The 18,087-nt window shown below is 47.0% G+C and overlaps 1 protein-coding gene across 1 annotated transcript in view; it reads right to left on the reverse strand.

Moving 5' to 3' along the window:
• Positions 1 to 18,087, reverse strand: part of LOC8036101 (histone-lysine N-methyltransferase 2A) — a 76,064-nt gene that overhangs the window by 26,310 nt on the left and 31,667 nt on the right. Inside the window, exons 17-25 of the mRNA XM_029966914.3 lie at positions 17,016 to 17,164; positions 15,858 to 15,993; positions 14,491 to 14,555; positions 14,291 to 14,371; positions 11,222 to 11,414; positions 7,859 to 7,926; positions 5,840 to 5,977; positions 5,092 to 5,250; positions 3,787 to 3,907 (exon numbers count right to left, since the gene is read on the reverse strand). Coding sequence (XP_029822774.3) covers positions 3,787 to 3,907; positions 5,092 to 5,250; positions 5,840 to 5,977; positions 7,859 to 7,926; positions 11,222 to 11,414; positions 14,291 to 14,371; positions 14,491 to 14,555; positions 15,858 to 15,993; positions 17,016 to 17,164 — 1,110 coding nt within the window. The remainder of the gene's footprint in view (positions 1 to 3,786; positions 3,908 to 5,091; positions 5,251 to 5,839; positions 5,978 to 7,858; positions 7,927 to 11,221; positions 11,415 to 14,290; positions 14,372 to 14,490; positions 14,556 to 15,857; positions 15,994 to 17,015; positions 17,165 to 18,087) is intronic.

An 18,087-nucleotide genomic window follows, 5' to 3' on the forward strand; every position in this document is an offset into this window, starting at 1 on the left:
TCTGTGTTTCTTCGGAATCGCTTTTCTTCGCTTATTTTTGTTTGCAGCTCGAGCTTTTGGAATTTTTGTTTCTTTCCTACACTTTTTCGGGCGAAGGCATTGGCTGAAAGACGATTGTTTGCGCATTTCTGGAAACCTTCCCAGGGGAAAAAAGTTTGATATAGCCAATATGTTGCTCGTTATAAAAAGTACTTTTTACATACATTTTGATTTAAATTTTTCGTGAGTTCGATATCGACAATAATTCGCTGTATGTGGGTTCGTTCTAAACGGGTTTTACTGTAATGCGTATACTGTGTGTGTGTCATTAAGCAGCAGTAAGCATGATGATCAAGCTAATCCTAGACAACCAGGAAAGCTAAGAATAACCAGCTGAACCTAAGCTTACGCTACGTATATCCTGGCATAGCTGAGTTAAACCACTGTTAGGTTTTTTTCTCTCTCGCCCTTGCACTCCACACCTCGAAAAGCAAGAATCAAACAAAAGAATTCTTCCAGTTGTTGACGTTCCACGCAGTGTTGGCTTTGCCCACACAGCAGCGTTGACTGCGCCGCTCCGAGCATCGCCCGCCAGATTGGGCGTATTTTGGTGACCATGGAGCTGCTTTGACTTTGTTGGCCGGTTTAATGAACTTTTAGGTGGAATTGTGTAGTAATATTTTACGTGTAAGCTTTTCAGATGATACGACATACCACTGCATTGTTTTCTCAACATCAAAATTCTAATGGAGTTGCCCATTAAATTTTGATATCGAGCCATCTTGTTCCTCGTCTTTCACCTCTCCACCATGGGTGCGGCTCTTCTCAGGTACGTAATTACCTTGTGGTGTAGCACCCCCAATGGAAGGCACACTCGCACAATTGTCTGCCTTCGTGTCAATAACAAGAACCTCCAGGATGTTGTTGCCTTGTTGCGATTTCTTGCCAGGATGTTTAGGCTATAAAACTCTGGTGCACACTGACACACAGGACGATGGGTTGGTAGGTGTCCTGCTGCTGTAATTGCCTTCACAGAAGCTGCATGTTCCCTCGTCCAGTCCTTGATGCACCTTCCAGTCTGTCCAATGTAACATTGACAACATGACAATGGGATCTGGTATACAACCTCCTTCTCACATGTTGTAGCTTGATCTTTCCTCACTTATCTCCCTGTTCAGCTTCCGGCACATGAAATAGGCCTTGTTGGGCGCAGAGCATATCACCTGAACACCCTACCGGCCAGCAATCTTTTTTAGTGGTGTTTGAGACTTCTTTGTTATCGCCTCATTTCCCTCAGGTTGGCACTTGATTTTCTTGCAGGTGCTATGAGGCTCCCTTGGGCCGCTGCGTGTGTTTCAACGACCGGCGACCCCATGGCGCTGTGCGTCCGCGAGGCAGCGGCTCCACCGCTCCATGCCCAAGGTTAGCGCGCGCGCTCGACCGTCAACGAAAGAAGAGAGCGGAAGAGCGGCCGTGCATGTTTTCGCATTCACAACTCATAAGAAGTGCTTAGGTGTACCTCGGGCCCTTTTCAAGGACGGAAGTAAGCGCTGTGGTGGCAACTCCTCGTTTAACATCCTTCAATTGTTGGACCCCAAAAGGAAGAAATCCTTTGCAAGACCTTGCTTGATACCTCCAGCCCATGTGTCCTGGTGTGAACTCTAAGGATAGATCCAGGAATTTCATGCATTTGTTCACGGGGAGTTTATAAGTGAAGGCAAGATCCAAGCAGCTTTGTTTGAAACATTTCATGATTACAGCTTTGCACCCGTTTATTGGTTCATTTACTTTAGTGTTAGATAATATCAGAAAATCGTCCACATATCTGAAGATAGCCTTAACTCTGGGATCTTCTAAAGGGTCTTGGATGGCAGATCCGCATGATGTGAGGTAAAATAGATAAAGAAAAAGATTATCTTAATTAAACAGTTGCTAGTCCAGCTGTGTGTTTGCCTTTTCTGTCTCTCTGTATGTAACCTTCCTTCATGCTCAGCTGGCACCACATACAAATAATGAACCACTAGTTCAGCTTCAAGTTAAGACTGCCACTTACTGCAGTTCATCTCAAAGCAACGCCAGAGTACAGTGTCTCTGACACTGCACTCTGGCTTGTACATAGACAAGCTAACACATGGGTAAGCATCTATGATGTGGCGAAAGTGAAGCAAACATTTCTGCACGCCTTCTTGCGAGTTGCATGGCAGGGTCGCTATCTAGACCGAGATTCACTTGTTCAGCACAGTGCCAGCCAAGCAGCCAGGGTGTCGAACCGAACCCGAAACGAAAACCGGAACCAAACCATTATTTTTTACCAAACTGGAACAAAACCAGAATCGAAATCAAAGCGTTTAATACTCAACCGTAATCTCATGTGGTGGTTACCGGTTCACGGGAAAACAGCTTGGGATAAGTAAAATGTGGGCCGGGGTGCACCTTATTGCAGGTGGCGGCGAGAAATCATTTAAATATTCGCGACGGTGGCGTTAGCAGCAGTTCTGACTGAACGAACGGCGGTGATGTGGAGAGAGCTCAAATGAGAATGAAACAAGCCTAAATTTTTTACGTTTATGTGCTGCACGAATTGGTGTCGGCGAATTGGTGCGGTGGCATACACTTCTATACTTTGTTTCACCTTATGACTAACTGCAAAGGATACTACGAGCCACCGGAGCTAATCTAGAGCTCGGAAAGCGTCACGTGCCTTTCCAGTTGGGTGGTGCAATCTGGAGATCGCGAAGTCACATGACAAGCTACACGCTATGGATTGGCGCAGGTAGCTCGTAGCGTTCATCATGGTGTGTCATAAGGTGAAACGGAGTATATCTGGCTATGCCAGGAGGCTAAAGAACTATTCTTTCTGTGTGTCTGTCTGTGTGTCATTTTTTTTTCTTACTGTTAAGCAAAATTTTTTATGGAAAGAAAAAGCAAACATAAACATCAAAATAAAAATAGAAAGTCGATGGCGGACGCGTGTTTGTTCCGCGGTGGCAAAATCTGGAGGCGCCGAGGGATTGAAGACGCGACGAAAACTAAGATGCCCATCGCTGGAACACCAATCGCTCAGTGAAACCCAAAACGCTGCTTGAAAAGAACTTTTGTGTGTATTTTTCAAAAACAAAAAGTTGCCTGTATTTTTTTTGTCTTCTTTCTTGTTCTTTTTAGACCGCCCTTCACTGCATGCCTCCTCTTAAACTCAGTCGTTCGAGCAAAGCGTTGGCGCGTGCAGGGTCGGCAGTTTCCGAGTATGGTGTGTGCTACCGTCACAGTGTCACCGTGTGTGCCGGCTGATTGACTTCACACTCTACTTTAGTACCATTTCTGAGCATTTGCATCACCACTTAAATTGCGCAGAACAAAGTTTGCAATAAAAAGTCACGATCACAAGACAAAATTAAACATATATTTGTCTTGCTGTTCTCAATTCCGCAGCATGGCTTGTAGCAACTTTTTTTTCTTTCTTTATTGTAGATGATGTTGTGTTGAACACAATTTTTTAACGACACGGAGCTGTGGACTTTTCCTTTGAAGAACCGGTTTCCGCTTGGAAGAACTGGCAACCAAACCATTATTTCTAATTTAACACTGTACCGGAACCAAACCGGAATAATGACTGGCTCGATTCCCTGGAGTCAGGTAAACTATGTGACTGCACATTCCCAATGCCACTCAGTTTACTTTCACCTTCAGTTAAAGGCACTGACACCCTGCTTCATGCAAAACGCAAAAAGATTATGTTTCTGCAAATATGTGATGCAACCCAGCTACTACCTTCTGTCTGCTATAGAAGAGTGAGAAAGGAGGCCTGACCTGTGATGACGCTGATCCCCTTGGCTATCTTCTCCTGCCAGGCCTTCTGCCACTTACTGTTCACATCCTGCTGGCTGATGTAGACTGCGTGGCACACAGCAAACTTGTCTCCCTCTACCACCTGGAGACAGAAAGGCACATTACACACACTGCCTGTAAACAAGGGCCTGCTCTCTACCACAAAGAGACACAGAAGTTGACAGATAAAACCCCCTTAAAGGAAAGCAAGCCACCGAAGCGGCAATTATATAAGCGGGTTCCACTCTACTGTAAAATTCCCTAAGGATGCCCTCCCCCGATAGATCACCCATCCCGTTTTTCTGGCCAAATATCCGTAGAATAAAAATTCTTAAACATCGCCCACCTATGATCCTCGACGCCCAGCGACATCTGCTGGGAGTCGCATCAACTGCGCAATCTTTGGTACGGGTATGTCTGACAAGCATGCTAATAGTGGATTCCCGCATTTTTGTCTGCAATCTGCCCGTGCGATGTCGATTCCCGTAACACTCGAGTTGTTCCCGTGTGTATATTACATTGTGAAATACGATTCTGCAGTATCCGCGATCTGAGGTATCTGTTCCCACGAGAGGCAAGTTCTCGGCGGGTTTCTGCGGGCCCTTCGCACTGTTAAACGCGAATCTGCGATGTCTGCAACCTCGTTTGTTTGGTGCCACGGAAGTTTGTAGCAAATTCCCACGTGTTGATCGCATCATGAAATGCAAATTTGCTGCGTCCGCGATTTTCGGTATCAGTTCCAGTGTCATGTGGTTTGTAGCTGGTGCCCAGGTGTTTATCATAGACTTTTGATAAAGCTTCGCTGTGGCATCCCGAAAGAAAGACCACCCCACGTTTTTTGCCCTTTATCTCTTCATTTTGGGTGGGTGTTCCTACAGAATTTTTTGGTAGTCAAAACCGAAGCGGTAAGTTCATAGAAAATATAAAATGAGAACCTGCTTGTTTGAAAATTCAGGAAATATTAAGAAAACCAAGTAATTTTTCTGGAGTTTCTCAGCATGTTAACTCTAACTAGCTTAAAATTCGAAATTTTCTCATTTTTCCATTTCAACACACAAACACCTAAAATTTTATTTTTTGCCCCATTTTTTTTGTTTCGAAACTCTAAAATGAATGTTTTTGCAAACTATAAAATTGCACCACAAGCAGAAACACATGAGTGACACAAAAGCCCAAACAGCTCGCCCCGTGAACACTACGCATATAAAAACAAACCGTGCGACCCAACAATGATGCACTCGCTATCTAGCGGAGGACAGAGGGCGGGCAACGGGCCGTGTGCCGTACCTCTCTGTTGATGTTTCCCTGATGCAGAGAGCAGAAGACCCTCCGGTCTGCCTGGAACACCGCCTGTGCGGCCCGGGCGCAGCCAAAGTGGAAGTTGGCCGGGCAGCCCCTGACGCAGCAGCCCACCGTGGCACCCACGTTGCCACATAGCTCGCACCGCTGGGCACGCAGGGAGAGGAACGTCGGAAGGCGACACGGGAAAGGTGCCGAAACACCAGTCACGGGCCGCAGTCTTTGTGGCTGGTGCCAGACTCATCTCTCTTTGTGGAAAGCACGAAAGGGCGGTAAATAAGCCAATTTCAAAATGCCACCAAGAAGTGTGTTTTGCAGAGTAGCGGCTCTTCCTTACGAGAGACGCAACCGGGCGTTGCACAACTCGTTGCTCCGCTGGCTGCTTCTTAAACTCGCCACCGCCACTCGGTTGCCCAAACGTAAATCTATCGCGGGTAACTCCGCAATAAATTGGACACCGAACCAGCTGGTAAGTGTTCCCTGAGCGGGGTAGCAGACGGGGAGTTAAACTGTTGTTGGATAATTCGACTGGCGACCATGGGAATGGCGCTAGAACTGACATAAAGCGGGTCATCTTACGGTGGCGTCAGGTCTGTGGAGCACCGTGCACGTCCCCAAATGTATTCCCCACAACAACCGTCGCTGCTAGCCTCCTTACGACGACAATGTGGGATCTGCGATGCTTCTCGAAAGCCACTTCTACTCCGCGGTGCCGGCTACCAAGCAGGGTCCTCACCAAGCAGCGTCCCCTCCAGATGGCCGAGTGAACACGATGCAAGGAACCGTCCACGTGCTCAAACACTTCGGCAGACCAGAGGGCGCAGTTGACGTGCACCCAGTCGTCCTGCCCGGCGTAGATCAGGCGTCCGGACTTCTGTAACGAGACGGAGAGGTTTATGTTGCAGGACCTATCACGCATAATTCAAAAAAGTCCGAACCACCTAAGCACTTCTTATGAGTTGTGAATGCGAAAGCATGAATGTCGTTTTTCCGCTCCTCTTCATCGCGTGCCGTCGCCTTCCTTTTAGGGGCGAAGCTCCTTAGGGGCTAGCCACGTCCATATGTCCGTCCGATATCCGGCGTCGGGGGCTCGTGCTCCTGCTCGTGAGCTCACGCGCTCACGTGCGCCCATGCTCGTGTAGGGAAAAAAAAACAACTGCATCTCCACAAGGTGAATGATGTTGATTAGGGTGAAGCTCTGGTTGTGCTTGTCTGCGTAGACGGTGAGCCGCAGCATGCCGAGCCTTTCGTTCGTTTTCATCCATGTCAGAAAGAGAATGTGTGGTATGGAACGTGGTTATATAAGCATTTGAGCATTTGACCGCAGCGTGACATGGATGAAAACGAACGAAAGGCTCGGTATGCTGCGGCTCAGCGTCTACGCAGACAAGCACCACCAGAGCTTCGCCCCAATCAACATCATTCATCACGTGGAAATGCGATTTTTTTTTTGTAGGGGGGGGGTGGTACGCCCAGATGCTCAGAGACCCCACCATCGGCGGGCGAAACAAGTGCACTCAGCGGAAGGAGGGGAAAGCCTCTCAGGCAGTCGTAGCCGCCTGACGGGTGTCCGACGCACTACACACCTCACCCCAGCAGCTCAGCCCCGGCACCGCGCGCCCGGGCGAAGGTCAGGCCCACATTGCTGCACCTCTTACCAGGCCCGCACCGCCACACAAGAGTCAATGGGAGCCTCGTTCCATGATGACGCGCGCCAGCAAAGGGGAGCCTGTGCCTCAAATTTCGTTCACAGACGACATTCAGACAGGGGAAGGAGTCGTCTGGTGCGTCTTCAAAGCTCATGACGTAGGTTCACTCCACAAGACCAGTTAATGCTTTCGCATTAAAAAACGTTACCCCTTTTGTGTGCTTCGTTTACACTCACCCTCCCCAAAATGCCAGCGATACTGATGTTTGCTAGTCCAATAAACTGCTTACTTTCAATGCATCCTGGCCACCTGAACATTTAGAGAACCTCCGGAATATGAGACGGGCATCTCGATGACCTGGTATTTATCTGCCGATTGTAGACCATGCATTTGGGTCTAGCGCACGGCAGCAAGGGAGCTTAGCCAGGCAGAGTCAATGGGCAGAATAGACAAGGCAGATACACCAAAAAGAGAACCGCCACAGACAATCAACTTCCCAGCGAATAAGTGCACTGCAGGGACGGCAGCTTCAGCAGGCAAAAATTGCTGGAAATGAGATACTATTTGTCCTTTCGCAAAGCTTAGGACAACAAATGTGTTCGGAAAGTATATTACTAGAATCAGAGTTGCTCATTTGCAGTGTCGCAGCACTACTCTCAACTGCTTTCTGAACCATGTGCGAAAAAAAAAAAAAAAAGAAACATTAAAGCAGAAAAAGCACAGAAGTAAGAAAGTGTCCCAAAAGGGCTCTTCTCATGCTGTACCATAGCACACTGAATACTTGAAACTTAAAAGAAGGCAATGGTAACAAAATGCCCAAGAGGTAACCGATCAAAGGTTGTCCACAGACAACAGCCATAACGATTCATAGATGCAAGGCAGACGCAAGATAAAGAAACCAAGATGACACCATCAAGAATGACGGAAAATGCCTTTCTGATAATATCCTCCACAACCTTTGTTTATTTTTTTTTTTCTCTCTCTCTCTCTCTACATTTCTGCTTAGAGGTGTGTGCCTCCATTCCATCATAGGCAGATGAACACCTCATTAACGTCCAGAGAATCCTGCTCTCCACAGAGTACACTGGACGCAAAGAGGAACATACCGTGCAAGTGTCATCACCCGGCTGGCCACAGAGTACGCAGCGCCGGCTGTCAGCCAGGGAACCTTGCTCTGAAATAGGACCAACCATCAGAACTACAACGAGCGACCAAAATATTTACATAACAGGAAAGAAACATATATATGCTTCTTTATCCTTCAAAGTTAAAGGGTTGAGAACCACAGCTTCAATATGGCAGAAGAAGACAAATACCAAACATTCTGAAACATAATAATTGTCTCTCACTTTCTCTCTAATCTCTCAACTTCTACAGAATAAGATTATGGAAGGATTATAGGATTATTCGTAGTGGCTACTCGGGGGTTGCCAGTATGAATATCTTTGATATATCCGATATTTGTTATATTGTCGAACCTTGACATAACAAACTTCGGTGTAACGAAATCCTAGACTTAATGTAGTAGTTCCCTTTTCATAACTTCTTGTCCGTAGAACGCAACATATTTTTTAGTCTCAATATAACGAAGCCTGTTTTGCTGCTATTTCAATATAACAAAGTGCCATTGCCATAAAAAGCAATAAATAAATAAGCCCTCAAAGACTACTTCGCAATAAAATTGCGGTTTAAAAACAAACAAAAACAATCCTGAGCGGACGCGAGCGCTTGAGAGGTTACTTCATGGGGACGGGCCTCCAACATGCCCAGGCTGTCCGAGCATGTGGTGCTCGTAGCGCTGGCGAGGCATGCGGCAAAGCTCATCTCGTGGGGCTAACCAGAAAATGCTGGGCAAAAAGTTACCATGGCATAACAGCTGCACCATTGACATTCATTGATTATTAGCGTCACACTGTGGCATGGGTAACGCGAGGACCAGTGTTGGTGGAAGCAATGTAGTAGCGTCGCCAGCGCGGCGGCGCGGGTCGCATGGGCAGTGCCAATTGGGAGAAGACCGGGAAGACACAATATCGTCTTGAGAGAATGCCCCCTTGCACCGCAAGGGGCCACAAGCGCTGTGTAGGTTGCAAATTAAGTTCACTCACGTGCTTGCTGCCATCATGGGAAAATGCGAAGTTCTTTGTCTAGATGAGAAAGCGAATGTTCTTTCTTTCACCATTTCCGAATGGAACCAGATGCCATCATCTATAGTTATTATTAACGACTCTACTGCGTTCCTAAGTGCTCTTCAAACCCATTTTATGTGAGTGCTATTTTGCTGTTTTATATTATGTATAACTTTTACTACACTTCTTTCTTTGTATTATTCTCTACTCATGCGTTTTTCTGCTGCTTCATGTTAATAAACTGCCCCCCGCCCCCTATGTAATGTCCTAACTGGGCCTTTAAGGTGAAATAAATGAAATGAAATGAAAATCCATCTCCAAAGGTGAACGGGAGAGAGATGTCGCGGCTCGCTTTGGTACACCACAGAGTTCCCTTTAGAAAATTCTGAAGGCAAAGGATTCCATTCTTGGCTCCCAAAGAGTGGCACAAGCAGCCAACGGAAGCGACTGAAAGCTGCCACTTATCAAAACGTGGATAAGGCAGTCTTCATTTGGTTATAAACACTAGTGCTCAAAACATCCCATTGAGCAGGGCTGTCTTGCAGCAAAAGGCCAGGGACTTTGGAAGTCTTCTGGATGAAAACAAGTTCAAGGCGAGCAGTGGATGGCTGCACAGGTTCAAGGCCTGGCACGCAATTGTCTTAAAGATGACAGGTCGGGAATCGACGCCAGTCGGTGTGCCCGAAGCGGTTGCTTGGGTTGGAAAAGAACTGCCAGGAATCATGACGGGCTACAAGCCAGTTAACATTTACAGTGCAGATCAGACTAGATTGTTTAATCAGATGCTCCCAAACAGGACACTAGCCCTAAAAGGGGATTGATGCCACGGAGGAAAACAGAGCAAGCTGCGGGTCATGATTCTTCTCTGCGCGCATATGGATGCGAGTGACAAGCGGATGCCATTCATAATTGTAAAAAAGCAAGAAGCCGTGATGCTTCAAAAATGCTAGGGACCTCGAAATCGAATACACGTCCAACACGAATGCGTAGATGACCCATGACATCATTTGCAGATGGCTCAATGACTTCGACAAAGCGATGAAGAATGACGTCCGCAGAGTGTGTCTACTGATGGAAAACTGTTCCATGCACCACATACCAGACCTGGAGCAAACAAACGTGGAGCTGCAATTCTTCCCGCCAAACTGTACGTCCTTGATTCAGCCACTCGACCAGGGCATCAACAGTGTGAAGTGCGCGTATCGTTGGCGGCTGATCGATACGCTTCTGCTTAACCTTCGCTCGAAACGTTCAACAAACGTGGACATCTTTCAAGCACTGGAAATGCTCTCCGCATCTTAGAAAGTCACAACGAATGAAACCATCCACAAACGTTTCCTGGAAGCTGGGTTTGAAACACCTGCAGCATCAACAGCCAGTGCTCTCGGGGAAGCGAGTAGAAGTGCTCCCACAGTTTCGTCCGCTCCGAGTGAAGATGAGACGAACCAAAATGCTCTTCTGGGAGCACGGCAGACCCTCCGTGGCAAAGGTGTCCCTGACGATGTCACTCCGGAGGACTAGCTCTACGGGGACTCGTGCGTCGTTGTGACGGAAGAGGTTACCGACACTTTCATCGTGCAAGATGCAATCAGGAACTCGACGGAGGATGACGACGATTCTGAGGCCGACACCGAAAAAACTTGAGAGATCTTGAACACTCGGGAAGGGCTTGACACAGTTGATGTACTGAGGCAGCACACAGGATCGCACGGGCAGCAAGATGCTATGCAAGCACTCTGGGCGCTCAAACGCCGTATGACCCTGCTTCTACCGTCGAACCGGGTGTAAGCAAAAGTCGCTGACTATTTTACCCACAAATAAATGTCATTTTTGGCGAGTTTTCACACTTGTAAAACGCTCCAGAAAATGTCTTTTGCATACTGAAGTCGAATTTTGATTCAGCAATATTTCATTGTAACGAAGTAAATTGTAAATTTTACCGACTTTGTTACATCAAGGTTTGACTGTATCTGGGACCCTATACATATAAGGTAACCAAATGCGTTCACAGAAAAGTTTCTGCTATGATCTCGCACTTCTCACCTGCACAAAACTAAGTGTGCTTCGACGTGCAATTGACAAAAAACATGTGGACAACTCTCAAGGGTCACCGTGCAGGGCATTTGCGGTTGTCTAATCCCAGTCTGATGCAAGTGTTACTGCACTGAGCTCGACGATAAAAAGATTAGGGCGCAAAAGTAACAAATTCCATTCTATGCAACTGCCCAACTAAAGAAAGCATTCACGCTCGAACAACAAAAAGAGGGAAATTTGCCACAATTTCTATTAGGCTTTAGGGTCGGCCCTGATTTTTGCACGAATGCCTGGTTGCTGCCGACTCACCGCATCCCCTCAGAACTCCCGGCTGGTCAACGGGAGGCGAGTCCTCTTTGGGCAGGTACTGGGCATAGACGTGGTCCGCGTGAGGAGGCAGCACGGCATCTGGCAGCAGGCCGCACGGCATGTCGCTCGGCTCGTGGGGAGGCGTCGGGGGAAGCGGGGACGGACGCAGCCCCGGAAACGCCTCTTCCAAAAGCTGGAAAGACAGAAAAAATGAGGAGGACGCCTCGGTAGAAGCCAAGATGAGTTACTACGGTGCGCTGCAACATTAAATGGTGCTGGACGACCACAAACAAACGCAAGGAGCCCCGCTTGTTTACTCTTTCCACTAGTTCATTGTTATCTACAGTTGCATACAGGATGTGAATGGCAGAAAAAAGCTTCCAATATTCAATAATGTGTTGGCATCTCGTAACCCTAGAGGATGCGTGCACAACCAAAGCCCAGCAAAAGACAATGAGCACAGGCTGGAGGCTGCACGTTCCAAAAAAATGTCCTGTCACTCTCATATCGTCAGTGACCATAGCATCGTTTTTATTTTGCACAATGTTTAGTATGGTACTAACCCTCTGCAATGAGAGGGTCACCCAGAAAAATAAACTTCGGGACGCCTAGCATCAGATTCGGTTGTCTCAGATTAAGCCATTTGAGAAACTGGCAGATGAACATTGTTATTGATGGAAAGGTGAACAACGATAATAATCCCTGGAGAAGGGGAACAAGGCAGACAAAGGAAAAAACACGGCTCCAAAGACAGCTAAATGACTGATGCACGACTGCAAAAATATATTTGGTCCTAGTAGCGAACCAGGGAACTTTCCCTGGTTCGATACCAGGATTAGGCATATTTTTTCAGTCGCGCACCAGACACCTAGCTGTGTTTGGAGATTTGTGTAAGTGTAGACCGCATATAACATATGTCTCGGGAGTCGCGAAAATCCACACTATAAGCGGTACCGCACTATAACCAAAACATCAATTTTTCAGGCCAAAATACATGCCATCAGACAACTTACCTTTGTAAAAGAATTTATTTTATGTTAAATGAAAAATAAAGCTTAGTTTGAGGAAAGTCCTTATTTCATCAGACTAGTACAGTTCTGTCTCAAGTGTGTCACACATTTTGAAAGAAATGAGCGGCTTTTGCCTGGCGCAGCCTTGGCGTCGCGGGTTGCGGACGGACGTTGCGAGCGTTCAGGATTGCTAACCCTAATCACTTTTCTCCGGAGATAAAAACGCGTGAAAATTCGCATTCTTCATACGGTACGCGCCAGTAATACCTTGAACTTGAGCACACGCATGAAATGCACCAAATAAGAAATCCGGGCGATGTTCGAGGACACAAATGCTTAGAAAGCACCATTGTAGTCGAAGTAAACAAACACGACGACACGGGCGTTTCTGCCGTCTTGAGAGCGCCGCCACGACATCGCCGCACGAGTAGGTGGATCTTCCCTTCTAGTACGTGCTTGGTTATCATAGCCACACGACGTAAATTCACAGTCAAGGATAGCGCTTTTACGCAGAACGATCACAACCGACGCCATGTTTGCGGCCGGCCTGCGACGGCGCGACCGGTATGCAACGCGTGCGAACACTTCTCCTCGACCTGCGATTGGTCTGTCGTTGCGGTTGTTTGTTTCTTTGTTTCCAATGCAGCGGAGGGACGCACGCACGTGAACGACTCGTGCGTGCGTCCCTTCGTCGCTATGACAACTGAAGCGTCTCTCTTCGCTTCTCCCCGCGTTTTCTAGCAACCTCCTTGCTCCGCGAGTACAGCTTGCGGCTCGCACCGCCAGCGCCGTTATCTAGTGTCGCACAGGGAAGCGAGCTCGCTGCTCCGGTCGTCGGCGCGGTCGGCGGGCTGTGCCAAAAACCGCACTATAACCGGTATTTCCCTTCGTGCGCCTGCATTTTAAGCGGTATGTAATTACATGGAGTTCTATGGGAGGTGAACCGGTGGTTTAAAAAAACCGCGTTATACCCGGTCCTGCACTATAAGCGGTTACGTTGTAAGTGGTCTATACTATGTCCCTTTTCCCCCTTGTTTATCTTTTCCAGCGACTATTATTGTTATCCTTGTCCAGCTCGCTGAACCTTTGCATTAACTGAATTAACATCACTAACCTTAAAATGCAGGCTGTTCACCCTATTTGGTGATAGAGTGGTGGCAACTGTTAAAACCTGTTTACTCTACTAACATCTAACTCCTGGTTAGCTCAGTTGGTAGAACATTCCAGTGTTTTCATGGGATTATTCTTCAAGGATTTCTATGAACTTTATACCGTTGAATTCAGAAAGCAATGAACCGCAGGGTGATGCTATTTTTGTATGACAGTATGGGCCCGAAACTTTTTTATTAGTGATAATGTGACCTCGTTAATCTTTGTAAATAGTGTACTTCACCTAATTAGATTAGTTATATACAATGATCTATCTTTACAAAAATATCAATAGCATCATCTTGCATGGCAGGTCTTCAGCTACGAATCTATATCACTTATGCAAAAAAATTCTTATTAGAAAGTTCCTTAATGAGTCGTAAGAAATGACCTAATTAGGCTTCATTATTTTCTTTGTAACTCAAAAAGTAATTGAGATATCGCAGAACTAATTGAATATTTGAAAAGAAGCCAGAACGTATATATACGCACTGATTTTCATTATAATCCATTAATAAACAAAAAAGTCGAGTTTAGAACCAGTGTCTTGCCTTAAAAGAAAACTTGAAAAAATTTTAGGCGAAGGCGGAATTCAAATTGAGGACCCTTCGGTTGCAAGCCAGGCACGCTACCGACTGGGCCCTGCAGACATGCTTGCATGGCTTGGGAACAAGCGGGGGCTTATAGGTTTAGCTATTGCGTTCCATTCTTAAAGGCAAAGCTCAAGCGTCCTCCTGTAATTTTTTACCAGTGATCTATTAGTTCGAGACATCCACTAGCACAAAGTTCGGTACTGTAAACTGTAAGCTACCACTCCATGCAGAAAAACATACATATAACCGAATAAATCGTAACTTTGCTGGCAGTTACAATATCCAATTTCAAGTCGATTCACATTCCCCCAACATACCTTTGCTAAGAGTTCTCGCACCATTTGCACTGACACCCTGCTCGCGATCGCAGCCTGCAGGATGTCTTCACAAAACTCCTTCTGCAATAAAACAAAACAAGCGACACCTGTTGTCGAGGCCCTTTGTAACGCGTGCGGACACAATTGTACTAGGGCGAGTCGTCTTCTGTAGAATCAAAGCATGGTTTTCGCCAACTCACCACTGCCGTGTATTCCCCACACTCGAGCTTCCTCTGGACTGCGATCAGGTCCACAAAGTGAATCTCTGTAAAGACGTAAGAGGAGTTAGCAAACACCAGCCACATTTCTCAAAGTCAAAGCAGAATAATTCAGTCCTTTTCTTTATGACAGCCCTCAAAGTGGTGTGTAACTCGGAAGGCAATAAATGCCGGCATTTCCCTTTAAAGACACCCGCGCACCGGGTGAAGTCTGTGCCGGTGCTACAGCCGAAGCTATACACCTGGTGCCCCGTAGCTTTTTCTGTGCACCGTAGCAGGGCGAAACAAGTACGGAGCAGAAACACAAAACCGTCGGCTGTAGCACCGACATAGTCTCCAATATGCGGATCAGAGCAGTATACCACGAAGCCCATAACTGGCTCACGATTAAACCTGGTGAACCCTAGCTTTGGCTGTAGTCCCTTAAAGGGATGGTGAACCGTAATTTGGATTTCAAAAAAACAATACTGGAGATGTAGGCAGGACGCTACAATCCCTACAACACTACTAGTAAGGCGATATCTCAAATGGACGGCCGTATTTTTGGAAGAAGTCGAGATTGAACCAGGCTGCCGAGGCGCGGGACCGTCAAGATACCTAGTTTCCTCCTCTCTTCGCTTTGCTCTCTCAAGGCCGCGAGGCGGAGAAGACACGAGGCCGTTCCCTCTCCTTCTCGGAGAAACATGACGTCAACATTCCTGCCAAATGCGCCTCTTTTTTTGAAAAATACAGTCATCCGTTCGAGATATCGCTGTATGATTGATGTTTTGGTGTTTGTAGCATCCCGTTGCACGCTTTTGCCGCGTGTTTTGGGGAATTCAGATTTCAGTTCAGCACGCTTCAGAGTAATGGTACTTCAGCCACGTTGGCGCTTAAAATCATCGTTGTCTCAAGCTTTATATGAAATCGCAGGAAATGGTTTTTCAGCCCCCAGAAACGTTCAAACAGTCCGCGGCAGACCAAAACGATATTGCCCGAGCTCCATGACGCGGCACCTATACTCTATCTCACTAGGCACACGCAAATTACCAAAGGAGGGTATACCTCTGGCAGTTCAGAAAAAAGGAAAGGAGGAACCCCTCTTGCTCGTGCCCTCCTTTGTGTACCCGCACGTCGCCATTCTCTCCCTAGAAGACAAGCCCATCGCTCAAACTTCAAACAAAAGTTGCTTTCTCCACTCTCCCGTCCGTGGCTTCTGCAGCACTGCGTGCAACTAGCGAATGTCACACTTCCAAATCGTAACCATCGCCAATTGCAGCCGCTCCACACAACCGTAAGCACCAAAAGTGGCAGCGCCCGCTAGAAAGTCGGGGAACAAAGCGTCGACACCCTAAGCACATAGGACGTACCCGTCCTCCAGACGGCCATGGGCTGCACCGAGTCCAGGGAGGGGTCGGTGAGCTCGTCTGGGAGCATGAGCAGGTCCGGAGGGGTGGGCACGGCTTGCTCTAGCACTTGGCACTTGTCTTTGGACGCCTTCTGCAGCTGAGAGAGGCCAGGACACTGCAGCCCACTGCCGCACACCCCGACACGCCCAGAGTCCCCCCACAGCGTGCCAAAAAGGGCAAGGTCTCCCCAAGTAACTACTACTTACGCAACTCAAATTCTTAAACACTGCCTTCCCCTTAAATGGGAATCTGTTTAGTGACTACTGTAATATCCCGAGTCATTGCCCACCCCTTTGCCGCCTGAAATTCATAAAAAAGGTGGGGGTGAGCCATGTCTAAATGGGTAAGCACAAAAGTGTAGAAAAAGCTATAAAAAGCACCAATCTTTTGTACATATTTAGCGCAGCTGCACAAGAGATACATTAAACTAAAAACTCGAATTAGTTTCATTATTTTATGAAAGAAATGCTCACGAATAAACGTTTTACAATTGCAAAGTCTATTGCTTGCACATGCGCGATGAACACTGCCGGTCGGCATACAGGGGTGGACAGTCTCTGGTTTTAAACATCATGATTAACTATCACCAGCTCGCCTCCGCACTCACTGTATTTTCATTAATGATACATACCGCAGACGCAGTGAATTTGCGATTGCGACAAGTTTGCGGGGATTTCCTATGAACTCCCCTGTCACGGGTACCACAGCAGAATGCTATACTTACACGTATTAACAGATCTGTGTTAATGTATTTCCCTTTGGGAAGCTCATATCAAAATAAATTGAATCTGTGTGTCAATTAAGACTCAACTCTATGTCTTTCCTTTTACCAGTTCAGCCTCACATAACCAACCAGCTAAACCCTCCCGCCCCCCTTCCCAGAATGGCCGGTTTTTTCTTCAGAGGTGGCAACCTTACGTAAATTTGATCTCGCAAGTACTGCAAAACCTTCACTCTAGTGAGATACAGTTCCAGGGCCCCCTCATAGGTGGTGCCAGCACGTTCCCTTGTTGCAAGAGATCACGAGAACTTCATAGTTTCCTTAACACATTACCAATCTTACGGGCCCTGTTCACGTGACAATATACATTGACGCAAAGAGAAAGCAGTGGGAGAAACCTCGAGGAGTGAGTTCATGATGCAGCGCAGGCGATCCTGCAGCACCCGTTCGGCCGTCCCGAGCCACAGGCGCGGGGAGTTGGGCTCGCAGATGCGACACAGGTAGAGCTCCGTCTCGGGAAGCAGGGAAAGCACTTGGTACAGCTCCTCTGCACATTCCGCGTCGGCGGATTGAGGTTCCCATGCAGCGGAGGAAAGAGGGCGAAAGATCAGCTGCTGGCAACTTTTAACCCAAGCACTTGTGGTTTGCCGTTAACAATGTTTGTTCGAATGCCCACCTCGTGTTTAACGAGCGAAGCTGCGTTAAAGGGTTTGAGGAAGCTCCGTTCGGAACGAGACAGTTTCAGTTGCTCTCGTGATAGTGCTTTGTGTCGTTCCATTTCGACAATTCAAAAATAATGTGGTATCTGGACGTCACTTTGTAATGGCTTATTTTAAGACTAGTTTTGCGCTGCGACCATTTCAACAAAAAAAAAATAAACACTTTTCAAAAGTCTGCGTAATCGCCTGTCCGCCATTGCTTGCTCATGCAGTCCTAGTGTGTATTGGACACGAGGGTTGAGTCAGAGTTCGGCATGAACTCGGCTCGGCTTGTATTGAAAAAAAGTGTTGCGTCAGCAATCGGCAAGGACACGGATCCATAGAGCTGTTATGATGTATGCTAGAGGTTCAACTGGCACTAGTGTCGATGCGACCACCAGGCTGAAAATTGAAGCAGACAGCGACCAGTCTACTTTTGCGGTGCTCCTATGCATTTTGTGTCTTCGCCGGAGAATAAGAGGAATCACCTTTGTTACTTGGGTCATAGCAAATACTAGGTAACTTCATTAACATTGTAAAAGTGTAATTGCGTTAGTTACAGTAGATTTATTCACCAGTAAACAATGTTAAACTTCGCTATATTTAAGGCCGAAACGTCTGTTCCATAGCAGGCGTGCAAAAAAGTGTGATGATTCTAAACAAAAGAACAACTGAAAGGAATGTTGAGCGTTTTGAAGGTTCGCCGGGGGCACTTATATATTGCTAATACGCACGTCCTGTCATTATATAAAAATGACCCCGTCAGGTGTCT

Source organism: Ixodes scapularis, unplaced genomic scaffold, assembly GCF_016920785.2.
Source record: "Ixodes scapularis isolate PalLabHiFi unplaced genomic scaffold, ASM1692078v2 PGA_scaffold0__279_contigs__length_252992795, whole genome shotgun sequence".
NCBI classification, from domain to species: domain Eukaryota; kingdom Metazoa; phylum Arthropoda; class Arachnida; order Ixodida; family Ixodidae; genus Ixodes; species Ixodes scapularis.